Source organism: Mugil cephalus, chromosome 4 (genome assembly GCF_022458985.1).
Source record: "Mugil cephalus isolate CIBA_MC_2020 chromosome 4, CIBA_Mcephalus_1.1, whole genome shotgun sequence".
Lineage (NCBI taxonomy): Eukaryota > Metazoa > Chordata > Actinopteri > Mugiliformes > Mugilidae > Mugil > Mugil cephalus.
The window spans coordinates 4,395,813-4,413,420 of record NC_061773.1 but is presented as its reverse complement, the minus strand read 5'-3'; the positions used below and the strand labels follow the sequence as shown (position 1 = coordinate 4,413,420).

General features: G+C 41.9%; 1 protein-coding gene across 2 annotated transcripts; it reads right to left on the bottom strand.

Moving 5' to 3' along the window:
- Nucleotides 1-611: 611 nt before the first annotated feature.
- Nucleotides 612-16,547, bottom strand: dstyk (dual serine/threonine and tyrosine protein kinase). Of its 2 annotated transcripts, none has more exons than XM_047583640.1 (14): nucleotides 15,433-16,547; nucleotides 13,732-14,141; nucleotides 9,690-10,196; nucleotides 9,311-9,506; nucleotides 6,741-6,979; nucleotides 5,930-6,013; nucleotides 5,667-5,843; nucleotides 3,700-3,829; nucleotides 3,052-3,208; nucleotides 2,461-2,593; nucleotides 2,216-2,329; nucleotides 1,606-1,720; nucleotides 1,338-1,472; nucleotides 612-1,243 (listed from the first exon to the last, which is right to left on the bottom strand). In XM_047583640.1, the coding sequence occupies exons 1-14, from the start codon at nucleotides 15,635-15,637 to the stop codon at nucleotides 1,056-1,058; spliced, it is 2,790 nt and encodes a 929-aa protein (XP_047439596.1). In that variant the 5' UTR covers nucleotides 15,638-16,547; the 3' UTR covers nucleotides 612-1,055. The 2 variants fall into 2 exon arrangements, with proteins under 2 accessions (XP_047439596.1, XP_047439597.1); XM_047583641.1 differs by having other exon boundaries at nucleotides 15,439-16,547.
- Between the last annotated feature and the right edge of the window lie 1,061 nt (nucleotides 16,548-17,608).

The following is a 17,608-nucleotide window of genomic DNA, read 5'->3' as shown; positions in this document are numbered from 1 at the left end:
ATGGACGGTTACAGTTGTTGTGGGGGGTTCATTACCAACCAAAACATTTTCATTTAAGCTGTATCTGAACAGCTGAAGTCGTGAGTGTTTTTGAATTAACCGTCTTTAAACCAGGATAAAGCTGCGTCTCTTTATCTTCATGCTCTGATTGTGTACAAGCAAAATTGCATTCCATTGTGTCAAAAACACAATGAAGTGTTGAAAATATTCACTAGGTGGTGCTAATGCTGCTCTGCTGTTTTCTAGAGGCTGTTTCTCTTCTGCTTATTCAGTACAAATCAATTAGGCCTTAAACATATGAACAAGTTCAGTTCATGTACCTTTTAGTGCTGGACCATACGGTAGAAGACGTTTCAAATTCTGCACCTTTGCATAGCAAGTGGGTTACTAAACTTGTGTTACTATCAGAAACTTCCGATTTATAGTATTTTGTACTTTTATGTGACAGAAGACGTTACCAGACGACGTGGGCTTTTTTTTGTTTTTAGACCAGCTGAATGTTATCCAGACTAGGAGAGACCTTGTTTAGACTGAGGGGCCGTAAGTAAGCTGTGAAACACTGACTCACTAAATGCAGAGCTTTTTGACCTCAGTGATAAACTACTAAAAAGTTTTCATTGCAACAGATCATTTTATTAAAAAAGAGCACTGGTATAGATGCAGACATGTTCAGTTTAAATACAATCTAAAATTAATCTTTTATATATTTTTTCATAATATTGGGGATGAACTACTTTTTAAAACAATTTGCATCTAGTAACATTTCTATAACAATGTAGCAATTAGCACTGCAGCTACGAGCAAAGCGTATTGTAGAGTTTGTATACAAATACACAAAAAAGGAGCACAAACAATAAAACACACTTATTTGCAAACTTGTGGTGTGTATCACCTCCTCATAAATAACGTAAATCCAACAACTGTGAACAATGAGAACAATGGGGACATTTTTCGTTCTGTGTCTCAGAAACTCCGCTCAGCTCCGTTCTCCATAAATACGACACTAATACTTTCAGAATCATTATCACGCGTGTGTTAGTTTGTCTGGAGTGTTTTCAGTTTGAGTCTTCGAGGCTGCTGCTTTTCTGTTCCGAGCCACAGCTGCAGAGACGGACCATGATTCTTTGCAGGCCCGGCTCCACAATACCGAGCAGGGGTCTCTGGGAGGGGTCCCCGTTCCAGCAGGCCTCCATCAGCTGCCAGCATTCCTCATCGAAAATGGGCAGTCGCTCCGGTCTGGCACCTGGAGACGACACGGAAACCAGCGAAACCCGACCATCAGAAACAGACAACATGACGGTTAACACAACCCTGACCCTTTCTGACGTTCCATTTACCTTTTTTAACATTGTTCCAGAGCTGGTCCTTACTGGAGCATCTCTCAAAGGCTTCTGGGAGTTTCACTGAACCGGTGCAGAGGTACCAGAACAGGATCCCAAAGGCGTAGACATCAACAGAGTTATCATACTTTCCTGTTAAGAGAAGAGTCACGGTAAAAAAAAGACTCATGTAACATTTCATTTCAAATTAGGTATCGGCATAAAAACTAAACTTCAGGAGTTTCCACATGACGTGCTGTAATCATGGAGTGCTCGGTAATCGTACCTGTAAACAGCTCTGGGGCCATGTGGATGGGGGTTCCAACGATGCTGCCAGACATCATAGCTTCTGGTTTACAGAAACCCAGGTCTGTGATCTTGGCACGATTTTGTTTGTCCAACTACAAGGAGACATTGTTTATTGTGAAAAGAAATACATACTGTGACATTAGAAATCAAAAGTGATGTTTCTGATGGTAAGCCTCTGAGTAATTTATTATTTTATATCTTCACTGAACAGACCGGCAAGTTAGTGAAGTGTTTCAGAGAGTTGATGTGTTTCCTTCACGAGTTGTAGTCCATTTTAAATTCAGAGAAAAATTAGAAGTCATTTTTAGGTTCATCTCTCTTCAAGTTATATGTCTGTACAAACTATCACTGTGTGTGGTGCTGTTTGACTTGTTTCAGGCGTATTAATTATACTCCTCCTAGTCAACCCAACTACATCATAATGAAGTGTTGGAGAAAACAGTAATCATTAACAGATCACATTCATTTTATTTTATATAAGTTGATGTAAGTCCACAAAACAATAAACCCATCAGGTGGCCCTCGGAGTGTAAGTGTTTGGACTACTAGCTACACAGAAATGCACTGGTTAAATGTTTTAAACTCACCAGAACATTTTTTAGCTTTATATCTCTGTGCAAGAGGCCCTGACTGTGGAGGAAGCGGATCCCCTCCACCACGTCCAGAGCGATCTGAAGTCTCTCCCTCAGAGATAAACCAGCCTGACAGAGGAACAAGATCACAAACAGGAGTAAGGCCAAACTGGATGCACAGAGCAGGGCAGAGGATTATGACGTGTTTTTTATAAAACAGTGACTCAAGTGTTTTATTATTCACTGTGTTAACAGGTCACCTTTAGTCCTGTGTAAAGGTCTCGGTGCAGCCGCTCCATAATGAGCAGCACAGCAATGCTGGAGCCGTCTCCGTAGGTGTGATCGATCACGGAGCCGTGCAGGTCCACCAGCCGCTCATGTTTGGGCAGAGACCTGAAGCATCACACGCCAGAAAGGAGACAGAAGGAAAACAGAACTATTTCAGTCATGTACTATTCTCTTTGTTTTTTTACTACGGCGCACTTTAAAGAGATCTTCTATTCCCAACTATTATTTTTACGGTGGGTGGCGCTGTCAGTCATTAACAAAATGCCAAACATACTATGTAAGTTATGATTGTAACTTAAGGTTAAAGGTCATGCTGTCTTTTATTAAATTCCCTCAACTGATCACTCTACATATATTATATGAGTCTGGGCAGAGAAGTGACGGTCCGGAGGAGGCACAAAACCATGAAGTGGTTATTCTGGTTTTATAACCAGGGTGGAGCTCTTCCTCTATAACGAGCCAACTGTCATGTCAGATGTGAACGATTCAGCCGGCTGTGACGAGTCCTGTGTTTAATACCTTCTTCTTTCAAACGCATGTTTAACGGTTCGTCCATAACCCACCTTGTGTAGTGAAACTCTAAAGCCAGGTCGTTCCAGTGTTTATCGTCAGGCGGCACCACAGACTTCAGGGCACATGGGTAGTGTCCTCCCCAGCTGTCACACAAGTACACAACTCCATACTGACCCCGGCCCAACTCTCGCCCAAGTTTAGGCTTGCCTATAAAAAAATAACGTAGTCAGAAAGTGTGTGTTTGTAAGAAGGGGGTTTTGGATAGTATAATTGGTACTTGAGGTTTGATACTGTGTCTGAATATTTAACCTCAGTGAAGTTGGGTGTAGAGTTAATCAGATTTTCCAGTCTCTGACAACTGTGCAGAATGAGTTTTAGATGTTTGACTGTGCAGAATAACATTTGTACGGAAACTACTGAAGGCGGAATGTTTGTCTGTGTTTATCTGACTCATGTTAACCTGAAACATCTTATATCATAGTTAAACCTATTAAATGGGCCATATTTGCACATTGATAGATTCTGGACTTTGCACTGAGGAAAAACGGGACGAGTTTTGAGAGATGTAAATTGTTATATATTTAATCATGCCAGAGTGACGTCCATCTGTAAAATACACAATTCCCATAATATAAAGATCATTACAATTTTACAGCACTTTTGCAGAGTTCAGTTGGGAGCATTAGGTGGTGACTCACCGTGCAGCAGCACATCCCTGAGGGAGCGACTCTCCAGCGAGAGGCGGGCCAGCCGAGGGGCGTGGTCCTTCCTCACACGCAGCCACAGGTCCTCAGTACGCTCCAAACGCCCTGTGTGCCCTTCCTCCAGCTACAAACACCAAACACATCTCATAGTTAGTATCAACAACTTTAATCATCTCATTTTTTACATGAATTGTTCATTCAGGTACAGGAGACTTGAAAGTCTTTTAGATCGATAGACATTATTGGAAAAATGAAGTAGTTTGGGAGGTAGAGATTTCATGTTTTCTATATCTAAAGATTATCCCCAGAAAACTAAATGAGAACAATTTACATTTACAAATGTTGTTGTAAGGCTTAAATTGAATGGTTTTGCCTTCCTTTCACATTTCAGTTTGTTCTGTTTTCTTTAATAAAAACATGGTTCACATGTCAGAAGGTGCCATCACCATGGAAACAGGACGCCAGTCCTAAAATTCTCAGTCGCTAGAGGCCAGTGGCCTCAACCTCTGTGGTGATGTGGACATTTGTCAAAGTGTTTAATACAGAGGTCCTGGTAAACACAGAGCTGCTTCCTGGTCTACTCCATCTGCTCACTCATCATAGACACCACACATGTACGAAGCTGTAACTGTGACTTCTATTACCGTGCGTTTACGAAATGAAATTACTTATTTTGTTAATAAATTATATGGAATGTGTTTCCAACACGAGGCATCTTTGCAAACCGTGGCCTGAAGAAAGACTTTAATCCAATGAGCGTTAATAAATCTGAGGGAGCACCCTGTTCTTCACTCTTCTCTTATTTACAAATCTTGTGCAACCAGTCTGATCTCATTCAATAACCAGAATAATATGTACACAACACGAAAACTATAGCCAACAATTGGCTGGCACATGGCTGTTGTGCACCTGCGTGAATGGAAAGAACTGTGGGATAACTCTTTGAGTGCATTAAGCTGAGCAGTCAATTAGAGCGATCTTTTCCCACATGCTGAATTGGCTGAAAAATCTGTGACAACGGTTCCAACTAGTGTCAGCAGTGCAAGGACAAACCGAAAACAGGCCGCCTGTCAGCCTTTACATCCAGTACCTCATTTAGCCTAAAAGAAGGATCAAAAACAGGGTGTAGATAACTGGAGTGATACGTGGAGTAACCTCCACCTCACCCCTCACTGTCAGGCCATTAGCACTCCACTGTTAGAATGTGGGACTTATCGAAAGCGATGTGCCCAGTGCTATTCCAGGACTACTACTTTAAAACTCCTGTATGGCTCTCTTCTGATAACACTCCCTACATTGAATTTATAGCACACATTACATTTCTGTTCAGATTCACGAGCAACACATTCCAATATGCTGCAGGCCAGAGTTTAGATTTTCGAAACGAGCCGGCGTGTGATGTCGTTAGCTTTGGTTGACCTGTTTGCATACACAAGGCTGTCACAAATAATCATCTGTGAAATGGGATCCAGAGAAGAATTAGTGAGTGTGACAATGGCCCACGCTGCTCATCATGTCATAATTATCATCAGAGCAATTTGATTGGAACTGATTTGTTAGGGACATTGTGGGGTGATGTTTTGCATATTGGCAATTAAAGTGGAGGAGGAATAAAACCACACAATCATGACCTGTGCAGTAACGTGCTATCAACAGTCGCAGATGTATTCAAACGCTTTGGGTGAATCGGCATGGCAACCGAAGCCACGTTGATTTCCTGAGTGCATTCCTTCAGGCTCGGACACAGACTATCACTGAGCAATGTGTATGAGAAAACAGCAAAGCAGAAAGTAGCTGCTAATTCCTTCTAAGAGAGGAGGAGGCCACTTAAATATCTGATCCAGTTAATCAGACAATGATTTATGTGGAATGTGGAATTGTCAGTGTAATCAAAGCCTGGTTTTAAGAGTGTTCAAAGAAGGCAACTCAGTCAATAAAGGGGTGGCAAAGAATTTTTGAACCTGGCGCAAAGAAGCTGCAAAGGCCTCGTGGGAGCTGTTAAGCCGGGTTCTGAACTGGGAGCAGATGCTTCGAGCGAGTTTGGCAGCGCTGAGACTCTCAATGGCGTCCTGAGCCACTTTACGCTTCCACTCCGGAGTGATGGCAGGAGGGTTCACAAACGTTATCCTGTGGATTATCTGCAAGGAGACAGAATAAAATGATCAGCATTCAATGCCATTGTCAGTCTCCTGATCTTCCACGGCTGAACTCTGGAGACACCGACCTGTTTGATCTGCTCCCAGACGAGTCGTGTGACAGAGGACCCCGAATGAAAGGTGACCTCCACATGATAGGCAGCATTTAATAACTGTGACAGGGAACAAAAAGAAGTACATGACAGAAAATCCAGATTCAGACAGTAGCATGTGGTGTCCATCAATCTAAGGCCCATTGTCACTCGGTTTGGAATTGATTATGCTCTGACAAAGATCCCATGGGCCAGTCATTCTGTCACATGCCCTATAATAAAATCCAAATGGCATGTTACTGGACTGTCATTTGCCAGTTCATTAGGTACACTAGTGGAACTAATCTATTTTAACACACCACCAGTCAAACGTTTGGACACACTTTCTCATTCAATTCAATGAGAAAGTGTTTCTCAGTCCTGCACTAAGTCTCATCTTCATGAAGGTTACGCTATTCAGCATTTGCTTCAAATAACTGAGAATTTAGTGAATCGAGTGTCTTTTCATTCATGGAGGCTGTGGTTTGTCTATTGAATTTCATTGTGTTGTCTTGAACAGTCTTTCTATTATTTTGACAACCCCATCATAGTGTGAGCCAGGCCAAATAGCATAAACACTTTAAATCCAGTTTAACAGCAGCACAGGCTACATCCTCCAAAATGATCATGCAGCTGAATCACCACCTTCTGTTTCAACATGAACTGAACATTACAACATTAATATAGAGGGATTTCGAGCAGGGCTGTTGTAATGGAACTAGTTCTTTTGAACTGGCAAGTGAGTGTATTTTCACATTTCATTATGTTCTTGGGAAGCACGTGAAAATAACGTGACTTCCCTGCCCACCTGTTTGAGATGATTAGAAGTAATATTGTGAACAGACGAATCAAAGTTGGACTTCTCCAGACTGTTGAGACATCGCTCCAGGGTTCCTACGAAGCTCTCCCTCAAATAGTCCACAGAGCTGATCAGCTTATTGGCAACGGCCTGATTCAAACGGACCACTATCAGCTCCTGGATCTGGTGGATGCAGGACTTGATCTCTTTCGACGTAACAGGTTCTCCATTGGTTGTTACAATGATGTCTGCATGGCATGAAACATAGCATGAGATTAAGTGATTTAGTTTTGAACAATTGTGGATCATTCTCCACTCACAATCACCTCCATCTGTAAAATAGCATAATTTGAGTCAATTAACGGTGTTGTTGATTAAATCACGCTCATGGAACTCAATCTGACAACTATGGAGAAAGGTCTATTTGTGACAAGAAAATGATTTAAAAAAAGAAGAAACTTTTGTTTTATTCTGCAATGTTATCCAGTTAGGCCATCATGGCCGAGCAGGAAGCAGAGTGCAGCAACCAATTAGAAGCTTTTATAAGCTTCTTGCGTCAGACAGCGCTAAACTCTGTGGGCAGATTGTGAAATCCAGCCAACTCAGCCTTGACCCCTCAGATCTAAACAGAAGCTAGGGCCAGTAATGAAACAGTCTTTGAGTGAGTACAGATGAAAACAAGAAATCCCTGGTCACTTAAGATAAGAATCCTTGTTGGCAATATTACCAATCAAAGCATGAACAGATAATGCAATCTGAAAAGGCTACAGCCTGGACGCAGAGACACTCATCTTCTTTAATGGAGACATAATTAAGAAGGAAACTTTTCTTATTATCCTTTTTAACTTGAAGATGCAAGAGCAAAAATAAATAAGACACACTGTGTGTGGTCACTGTGGAGTAATCAACTCTAACTCGGGTCAATAACAGCGAATTTCCAACTTTAGAGAATCTATGAAAATGTAATAGGAAAGTATGCTTTCAACTTTACACACAAAATCCCCTTTCTCTGGAAAAAAATCATACTGTGAGTAAACAGTTCCAGTTTGAGAAATGGCAACAAGACAGTCTGATCAACCTAAACTTATGACCAAATTGATTAATTCCTCTTTACGATGCCAGCATGATTTTCTTACAGTTGCACTTTGTAGAACAATGACAATAAACTCATGTACTTGCTCATCTAGAAACAAAGTTTTCCAAGACATAAAAATACGTGCCCAGTCTTCATGGCTGCAGTGATCCACTCCACCTGAACGAACAATGCCCCAACCTGCCCATGGTTCCTCTTACTTTCTCAAAGTGTCATGTAACATCATCAGCTACATCAGATTCTACATGTTTAGTTTAGTCAGTTGTATGCGTCTATGACAGATGTATGTTTATCTCGTTTCTCCTGCTATTCTCTTCTAGTTTCTTGCCACCGTCACATTCAGCTTGTTCTGGAGGTTTCAGGATGGTTTTTGTAAAGCATCTAGAGACATTGTTGTTGATGCTATATAAATAAAACTGAATTAAATTAAAAAATGTCTGTAAAATTATGGATGGAAACAACACGTAGACGAATTTTTCTGCACAACATGGGCATGGACTGCTATTTAGTTCAAACCATGCTGCAGGAGTGATATTACTTCCCTACTGAGTATCATGTCCATCACCAAGGAAAATCAATATGAGATATCATCCATGTTAAATAACGACACCGTCACTCACTCAACTCTGCCACTCAGATAATCAATCAGGAATCCACAGAGAAGCAAATATCACCAAAAATAATAACTGGTATGAATAAAATCGGGTAAATATACACCCAAGAGTAAAAAAAACACACTCTCAGCAACAGACTCTTTATGATCCCATCAAACAGGAACTATAATTAAGACTAAGTCTTTGATTTTGTCCCAGTACAGTCTGTCCACACTTGTAGATTGAATACAAACCCACAGCCACAAATTTGTCAAGTCACAGACTGTGGCCCTCTAACAACATCTGATAACATTTTGATCAACAATAAATTACTGTTCTACAACTACATGTAACGAAGTTATAAAAAAATATTTTACTATGTTAATACTAAATGATTTTTCCAGATGACGCAATGAAAACCACACCACATGACGAACTATTCAACCTGTGACAACTGAAATACTCTTGCAGATACAAAACAAATGTATTATTTTACGTTGGAATGTATGTTGGAACTGAACAACTAAAATTAAACTGGAAATACAAAGGTAGAAAACTTTAATAATAATAATAATCGTTTAGAGTTTCATTGATCCAAGCCCTTGCTTCCACACAGTGAAACTTTCACTTCCTTTTTTTTTTGTTTCTCTATCTTTTGTGTAATTTCTGCACGGCTCACAACTGAACAACCAATAAAGACAAAGTTGCTCAAGTTCACAGGTCTTCATTGGCATCACCACACACTGGTGAAACTGAGCCAACTCCAGCAAAGTAATGGAGACAATGTCTTCAATGTCTTCCTTAACAATATGAAAAATTTTGGACAAAAAAAACACAAAAGAGGAACCCTGTGCGTGGCCCGGGGCTTTTATTCAGGGTGCTCACTTACTAACCTGTAAACTCCAGGTTGGCTGCATCCTCCAGCAACTGCTCTTTCATGCTGCCTAGTGTCTCCACAATCATCTCTTTCATCTCTTCCTGTTTGCGGTTAGCAATGGCCATAAGGGATGTGAAGAGTTCACCCTCTTTCTCACGGGTATACTCCAGTCTACGGGGCGTGATCTGCAAGTCTCTCTGCATGTCAAAGGCCTGCGGGGAAGTGAAGCAGAAAGGACAAAGGTCTGTTGGCGTATTTTCCACGGGCACAGAGGGTCAGATCACTCTCAGACCACACAGCTCATTCACCAGCACGAACTGTCACATGACTCTGAAGCGGTAAAAGTTAAAGACATTAATACAGATGCAGAGTGCAAGATGGACTCCTCGACTGACCTGGTTGATGAAAAGGTCAAGACATCGACAGTGAAGCCCGTTAAGCAGGTTGGCGGCCTCCACCTGCTGGTTTTGAAGCACCAGGCGAGCAAACGGCACCAGCCACCGATGCAGTTTTTCAAAGGCCTCGCCCAGCATGCTCTGGGGCTTAGCACCGGGGAGGGGCGCCTGTGTGGGGGCGCCACAGGAACAGTTTCCTGTTGTGTTATTTAGGAGGCCAAGGGACAGTAGCTGCTTATGGAGGGCACTCTTCTCCTTGTCCTTGTCCTTCTCCGAGCGGCGGCCGCATTCCGGGGAGGCTGTCGGTACGGAGCCGGGGATGCGGACAAAACAGATGGGAAAGGAGAGCATCTCTTTGACCTTGCAGAGCTCAGCCACCTGCTCCGTGCTCAGGGAATCCTGGTTGACGGCGTACAGTATGACGGGGATCACATTGCGAGTGCAGTCTTCCAGGGCCTCTTCAATGGGCTGAACGCTTGGACAAGGAACCACCATGACCTTTGCTTCCTGATGACCAAGCACAAAATGAACCACACAATGGTCACACTCATTTCAACCTGATCAGTTCTGAAGCAAGTGTTTCTGGCCCTGATAAAAGAAAAAGTATAAAACACATGAGTGTGTCAATGTTTTGGTAACACGTGGTTTCAGCTGGTCTTTCATGGACAAATGCAGAATCAAATATATATATTATTTACTCTGATTAATATATTGCATATATTCTGTATATACACTCACTTGCCAGTTCATTAGGAACACTGGTGAAATGAATGCATTATAACAAATCTTGGCTTCATGAAAGTTATAATGTTCAGTTTATATTGAAAGCCTGGAAGCCAGTGTCTGTATCAGGGCTTCCTATACTATGGCAGCCAGCCAGGGTCTAATTTACTCCACCAGGGTCTCATAACAAATTGGAAATATTTTTGCGTGCCTCAAACGTTGTGCTTATCCTATGGCCCCAAAAAGCATCATCTTTTAGCATAGAGATCTACAATTATTTGAATAGGATTGGTCAATACACAGAGGAAACAACTTAACTTTCTCATCTCATCTCAACAGCATTATGTTTAGTATTAGTGCTGATAAAAAGTCATCATCTTAGTCTATTCTAATGTATGGTATTGTTTTTATTAGACAGAAAAGCATCATTTTTTTCTTTTTTTATTAAGACAGTATAATCCCCCCTGAAATGGTACCACAAATCACAGCCTCCAAAATGAAAACACATTTATTTTCAACAAACACCGAAGATTAGGTTACATCAGATATATATCTGCATTTATTTTCTCTTGTGTACCTAATGAACTGGCGAGTAAGTGCAGGCTAACAGGCTTAGTGTTTTGCTTTCATGTCTTTATGTTTTATGTGATTTACATGGACTCACCCTTTAAACTCCTGACCTTAAATGTGAATGACCACGTCCCAATAGCCGACTATGACTCCAGTTCTAAACTGGTTTGCAACCAATTTAGGATGTTTAATGGGATTCCACTGAAAAGCAAGAGATCCCATCCACACATATCACATGCTCCGGCTATTTTTGAACACTTAATGGCACATAAATATTTGTGGTGGTCTTGGGAATGTTGAGTTAAGAGGTTTTCTTAACCCTTGATGAATAACAACATTAACAGGACTAAAGAGACAGAGAGAGAGAGAGAGAGAGAGAGAGAGAGAGAGAGAGAGAGAGAGAGAGAGAGAGAGAGAGAGACAGACAGACCACGCCAGGGTAAAGACAGGCAGAGAAAAGAGGCAGGAATGACCAACAGCTACACAAAGGAGACAGTCAGTCCTGTCTCCAAGTAACAAGAGGCGAGCCCGTCTGAGTCTTTTTGGAACAAAGATAGCCTGCAAACATTTGTTCACAACCAATCAAAACCAATGCAATGTGTGAATTGCCTTAATGTAGCCTGTTTTCAACAACAACCCTTTAAGCCCTGTGGGCTATTTTGAAGTCCTGTTTTTAAGAGTATCTTCATTACACTGACCCAAGTCTTACGAAGTAACACAGTGAATACAAATGGTCCTGGAAGACATTTTCCTTCATTAGAATATTTTAAGGGTGACTGCTAATATCACAGGTCCTTGTTAACAAGAGGAGCATCTTGCGTGAATTTGTGAAGCCCTGGCAATAACAGAAACAGGTTAACACAGTTTATGTCCTCATGGTTAGTCTGTGGTTAGGTTGATGTGGGAGGCGTGGGTAAACTCTGGGATGGAGTGAAGGCTAATTAGCAAGTCGGTTTTCATTTGCTGGCCGCTAAGGCAGGGTGCTGTGATTATTGCAGGATAGTGTGAATACCACAGTGAGCAGAGAGATTCTGTGCCCTAACTAAACGCCTCTTATTCATTCAGCAGAAACACAATGTGAGGCAGCACGCTGCTTTGACAAAGAAAATTTCCGGTTCATTGAGGAAAGGTAAAACGAGCAACTCCATGTGTCATGCTTGTTTCTTATAAAAAATATATAATAACTTTAATAATAACTAAATGCCTATCTTTGTTTTCAATAGGACGGTTTTCCCTTTTGATTAAATAATTCCAAACTGTTTTTATCCAAATTCAGGCTTTGCAAAAAACTACACACCCAAATGGATTTTGTTATAGCAATGTTAACAAGCAGTGTTGCAGCTGTAACCATGGCAATTATAACACAGCGAAGGGTTTGGTTTTTCTTACATGACCTAGTCATGTGAATTGCACCAGACCAGTGGCATTACGTAAGGGGGACGAGCGGGTGGGCTGCCCTAAAGCAGAGCTAGGCCTAGTTTCTGAGGCTGAGGCTGTGTGATGCTTGCTGAAGGACATTGGCCTATTAGTCGCTAACTTCCACTGACTACAACCTTTACACCGTGCAAAATTGTTCACTTCCATGGGACATCGGGATTTTCAAGTCACACCGAGCTACATGCCAACATGGCTGCAACGACGTCTCCAACGTTTCTTTACTTTTTTCAACCTGTGGGCCTGATTTCACCAGCGCTCAACACCTAAACAGCAGACGGAACGACTGACTTGTGCTGCTGTCTGTATTCCCCAGACAGCAGCACAAGTCAGGTAAAGTAAAACACTGAACAGAGGGCATAATCAGCTCTGCTCAGTAATCTGTTTTTGAGGCAGGCCATGTGAGCAAAGGCGAGTTCAAGTGAGAGAGAATGACAAAAAGAACAATCAATCTTTTCCTTCTTATCCAAGAGGAAATGCCACCTCACAAAAAAATAAACTCTCAGTTGGAGTCGGACAATATGTTTAACTCTCAATGGCTTAATAAAAAGACTGATTCTTCATTTTGATATCTAGATAACAGTTGGGAACAGTTATCCTAAACAGTGTCGACTGTTATTTTAAAAAGCTATAATGGGACAATGATTTATCTGTATAATACTAAGGCTGCTACTGTTTTTCAATTGAGGGTTGATCAAGCTACTGATTATTTGAGAGAAAGAACCAAAGGCGACATATCAATATATCAACCGTTATATCAAAAAAAAGCAATAAACCTGATGATTTAAGAAGATCAAATAATATAAATGTATATTTATTTTTTTCAATGAACTAGTATTAGCAAACTAATCAATTCAAATTTAAATGTCATCACTATATGATTTTTCTAATGGATGCCCGTTCAAACAACAAGTATTCTGCAGCATCAGCTCTGGCCTAACACAATAATAAGCATTGTACGTATTAAAAACTACTCATGTATTTCTTTGGATCATTTGGATTTATTTATTAAAACATAATTCTAATTATGTCATTACGTTTCAGAGCTAGAAAACAAACTAGTAACTACCGGGATGCAGGGGAGGCCTGTGATTTCTCAAATCACAGCCTTCTGCTTCAACTTTTTCATACACCATCTGAAAGTGATCTGAAGCATAGTCGTGTCAGATGGCACTGCTGTATTGGGAGTGTCAAAGCTCATGATGGAGGAACGAATGAACGGCACTGACCACTAATACATAAAGACGTCCTTACTGAAACGGTGGGGGGACATTGTGCTGACAGAGTAAATTGGTTACACTGTGTCTATGCCTACCTGAAGCAGCGGGTGATGCAGGGTGATTTCCAGCTCTGCCAGCCTGTGGGCCGGGTCCTCACATTCCTCATGGATCTCCAGGTCCTCTCTGGGAACTGTGTCCCAGCGGCCACGGTTAGCTGCCAACTGGTGCACCAGCTCATATTGGCCCGGCAGTGCCAAGCTCAGTCGTGTCTGTCTCCCATGGGTGAAGCACAGTTTCCGCCTCTTGCAGACGGTGCCCTGGACTCCTTCACAGGCCTCTCCAGCCTCAGGCCCCAGTGGCAGCAGCCTCTCCCCCAGAAGGCAGTTGAGCAGCTGGTAGCGAGCAGCGCAGTCCTGACCCAGCACCAGGATGTATGGAGCAGCACCCACAGTGTTGCGCAGAAACTCTTCCTCATGACTGGGGAAAGAGATGCAACTAAACTGGCCTGGGGGGGAATGAAGAAGACAAAAGGCAGTACATGATGCTCAGGACTCGGAAAGGAAAAGAGTTGTCTAAAACTGTATCAGTAGCTGTGAGCAACTTCTTAAATTTAGGGAGCTTTTGAGAACGCTTGGCGAGCACTGTGAACAGACACAGGACTCAGTGACAGGTTATCTGAGCATCATTCTCAGAATTACAATTATTACACACCACAAACACTGAAACTTTGTTTTACATTCTGATCTTACTCCTCGAGCAATTATTTCCAGATACATCCCAAAGATGTGGAACACACACAGAAAAAGCAATTCACCCCAATAATTCCTGGTATCAGACATAATCCTCTCTGATGCTGAGTCATGGATTTAAACTGTTATATAACACACAGAGCAGAACTACAGTGACTTATTTACATGCATATACCACTGTATGCATTTATAGCATGGTTTTACTGTATGTGTAAGTGTAATCTGACATCCCTCTATTGACTTAGCATGACCCACTAATTCCTGCGTTTTTTTGTACAGAGATGTGCAGAACCTGGACTACAATCACGTAAAATATAAAATCCTACTCTTTATGTGTATTGCGTACATAGAAATGAGTGCAAACACACATTTGCAAGATGGATCTAGTGAGCAGGTGAAGACGTGTGTTTGGCTCCGAACACAGAAAGCTAAAGTATGGTGCCATTTCCCTGCTGATAATCTTCAGCTTAACATTGTTCATTCAACAATGAGCAACATGATTTTGACCGTCTTTGCTTGCAGGACGTGGCCTCTGACTGAGACGGCCACTGAAGATGTGACGCAGCGACTGTATCTGCATACCATCACTCCGGTGTGTCTAATCAATGTCTCCAAACCCCCATGTTGATGTTTTCACTAAAAGATGCTCATGAGACTCGTAAAATGTCACGGACGTATGGAGCAAGTGATTAACATCTGGGATCTAATGGTAGACCCAACCAGTCACTGACAAGCACACAAAGCACTATTAAAGAAAGCAATTAGCTCTTAGGCACAAATCTCAGCATATTTGGCAAACTTAACCTCCTCCTGCTTTTCAGAGCTGAATTTAATCTCTTAAGTTTTCTCTGACCCAAATGAGTGGATTTTTTTTTCTTCCAGACTCATGTTGGTGGAGTAACCGCTTTGAAGCAGAGACTAGTTATTCGTCTTTTCAGTTTCACTTTAGGACAGTGTAACTGTGGATGTTATCATTATGGTGCTTTAAAAACAATAAAAGGCTGCGACACTTGCACGAGACAGAGGTGTCCAGATGCTTGTACTCACACCAACCTGCGTCCAGAGAAGCTGAATCAGAGCTCATGGCCGAGGCACAGGAGTTGCTGTAGTTTTGCCTGATTTCCCGAAAGAATGCATTAGTCTCCTTCAGGTTCTTCTTCAGCTGTACGGTGTGCTTGTTGTAGCTGCTAAATATCCTCGTTAGATCCCGAGCTAGAGGAGTGGCCTTCAGTTGCTGTACGTTTCCCTCCATGCTGAACAGGTGGCCTCCTGGTCTACTCCTTAGTGTGAAGGTAAATCAGGGGCCACACGCCCGAAATAAACGTCTCGGTAGAGATGCTCAAATGCAAACCTCCGTCCTGCTATCACACCTATAGTTCATAGTCCATCCAAACATGCCTTTAACGCGAGTGCATCGATGCTGGACAAACAGCAGGAACAGAGTCTGGTGAACAAGGCATTTGTTGTTGTGGAGCCGACTAACCGCTAACTTAGCTAGCTGGCTTAACGTCGTCCCTCGAGAGCAAGAAAAATGCCAACAAGCTACTTCTTCATGTTAGCCGCCTCGTCTAGTCACCACAGAGGGTTTCGCTATCTGAGGAGTGTCTTAAAAACAAATTCTGCGAAGACCACGATGCTGGGTTGGTGACTAGGGTGCTAAGTGAGCAGTGTTTGCAGACCTATCCCTGCTCCGTGGTCCGGTTAACGTTAGCGCTGCTAGCCGCGGGGCATCTCCTCTCCGTCCCCACCTCGGCCTGGCACAACGTTCACCATTAACCTCACATAAACAATCCAGACCACAGCTCCACGGTCTCCCGTGTCCGAAACGGGGAGACCCGGCGTTGACAGCTGGCTCCTTTGTGACATAAACAGCCCAACCGTTTAGCCACGGCTACAACAGTTGGAGTTTTCCCGAAGTCGCTCCGCTGGAAAGGACCTCCCTAAAGTGGCACTGGCCCGGAGGAGCCAGCGGACATCTTCTGACCCGGAGTACGACAAAAAAACGCCGCTTAACGAGCGCTCTGTCTGACGATGGTGAGGACGGACAGTGGTGTTGCAGGGCGAGGTGTGTCAGAACCAAATCACAGAGCTCAGAGCAGGCAATCAAATCACAGCAAAACAGAAACTCGACCAGACTGAAGTTAGGTAGAGGAAAGGGCGGGGCCCGGGGTGGCGCGGTGCACCATGGGAAGTGTAGGAATGAAGCTTCTGCCGCTACTGATCGATGGATGAATCAAAAGACTTTATTATCAAGTACTTGGTATTCGTTGCATAAAATGAAATAAAAATAAAATCTTAAACATATACACACTCAGTATACAAAAATATATACACTGCGGATACAACAATAAGAACATTAACAGTGGGATGGTGGTGGTTTGATGTGTTCATGGCGGGGCGCCTGCAAAGATCCTCAGTCAGCCAACAAAACAAAGCTCAAGCAAGGGCAACTGGACTTGTTGGATTTTCTTTAACATTTTTGACCACTTGTCCAAATAGCTTCAAAACTAATTTCTTTCTTTCTTTCTTTCTTTCTTTCTTTCTTTCTTTCTTTCTTTCTTTCTTTCTTTCTTTCATTTGTTTGTTTAAAAGTGTCTTGCTTCACATCACGCTGCTAACCTGCCTTAAAATAAATTAAAATAAAGTTATCTGACTCTGAATCTGAATTTGAATGGAACAAGAAATTTTGACAAGTTTAGTTTTTTTACAAGTCAATATACTCTATCAAGCCTCAAAGAACCCACAGTTGTGTTGATACAAGGAAAATATGAACAGAACGGTTCACTCAGTAACAACAAGGAAGCCATGAAAGACTAGCAGGTCCAGATGCCTTTGCTGCAACAGAGTCACTTTGTTTTAAGTAATCACCTTCTTAATATCTTTAATTTATTTCTGCACACTGTACATACCTGTACAACAAAATGCAGTTACGAATTGTGTATTGCAAAGCAAAGTAGCGAAAGTAAACAGAAATATACAACACTATATGATATACTTAACACACAAGTAGTCTAAGTAAAAGTAACCCATCAAGTAATGTCTTTACATTTTTTGTTTTACATTCACTCACTCACTAATGGAAAAATTCTCACAAAAGAAATCCTGAGATGTATAAATGTTTGAATGCATTTGTTAAAAATGACTAACAGATGTTATATGATAATATATATCATTGGGTACAAATAAATACATTCTAACAGTCCTGCACTAAACCTTGTCTTCA

Coding starts and splice junctions, on each gene's coding strand:
- dstyk (XM_047583640.1), bottom strand. CDS start 15,637: ATGGAGGGAAACGTACAGCAACTGAAGGCCACTCCTCTAGCTCGGGAT. Junction 2,594..3,051: donor TTAGAGTTTCACTACACAAG/GTGGGTTATGGA, acceptor GTGATGCTTCAG/GTCTCTGCCCAAACATGAGC. Junction 1,244..1,337: donor CTGGAACAATGTTAAAAAAG/GTAAATGGAACG, acceptor TGTCGTCTCCAG/GTGCCAGACCGGAGCGACTG.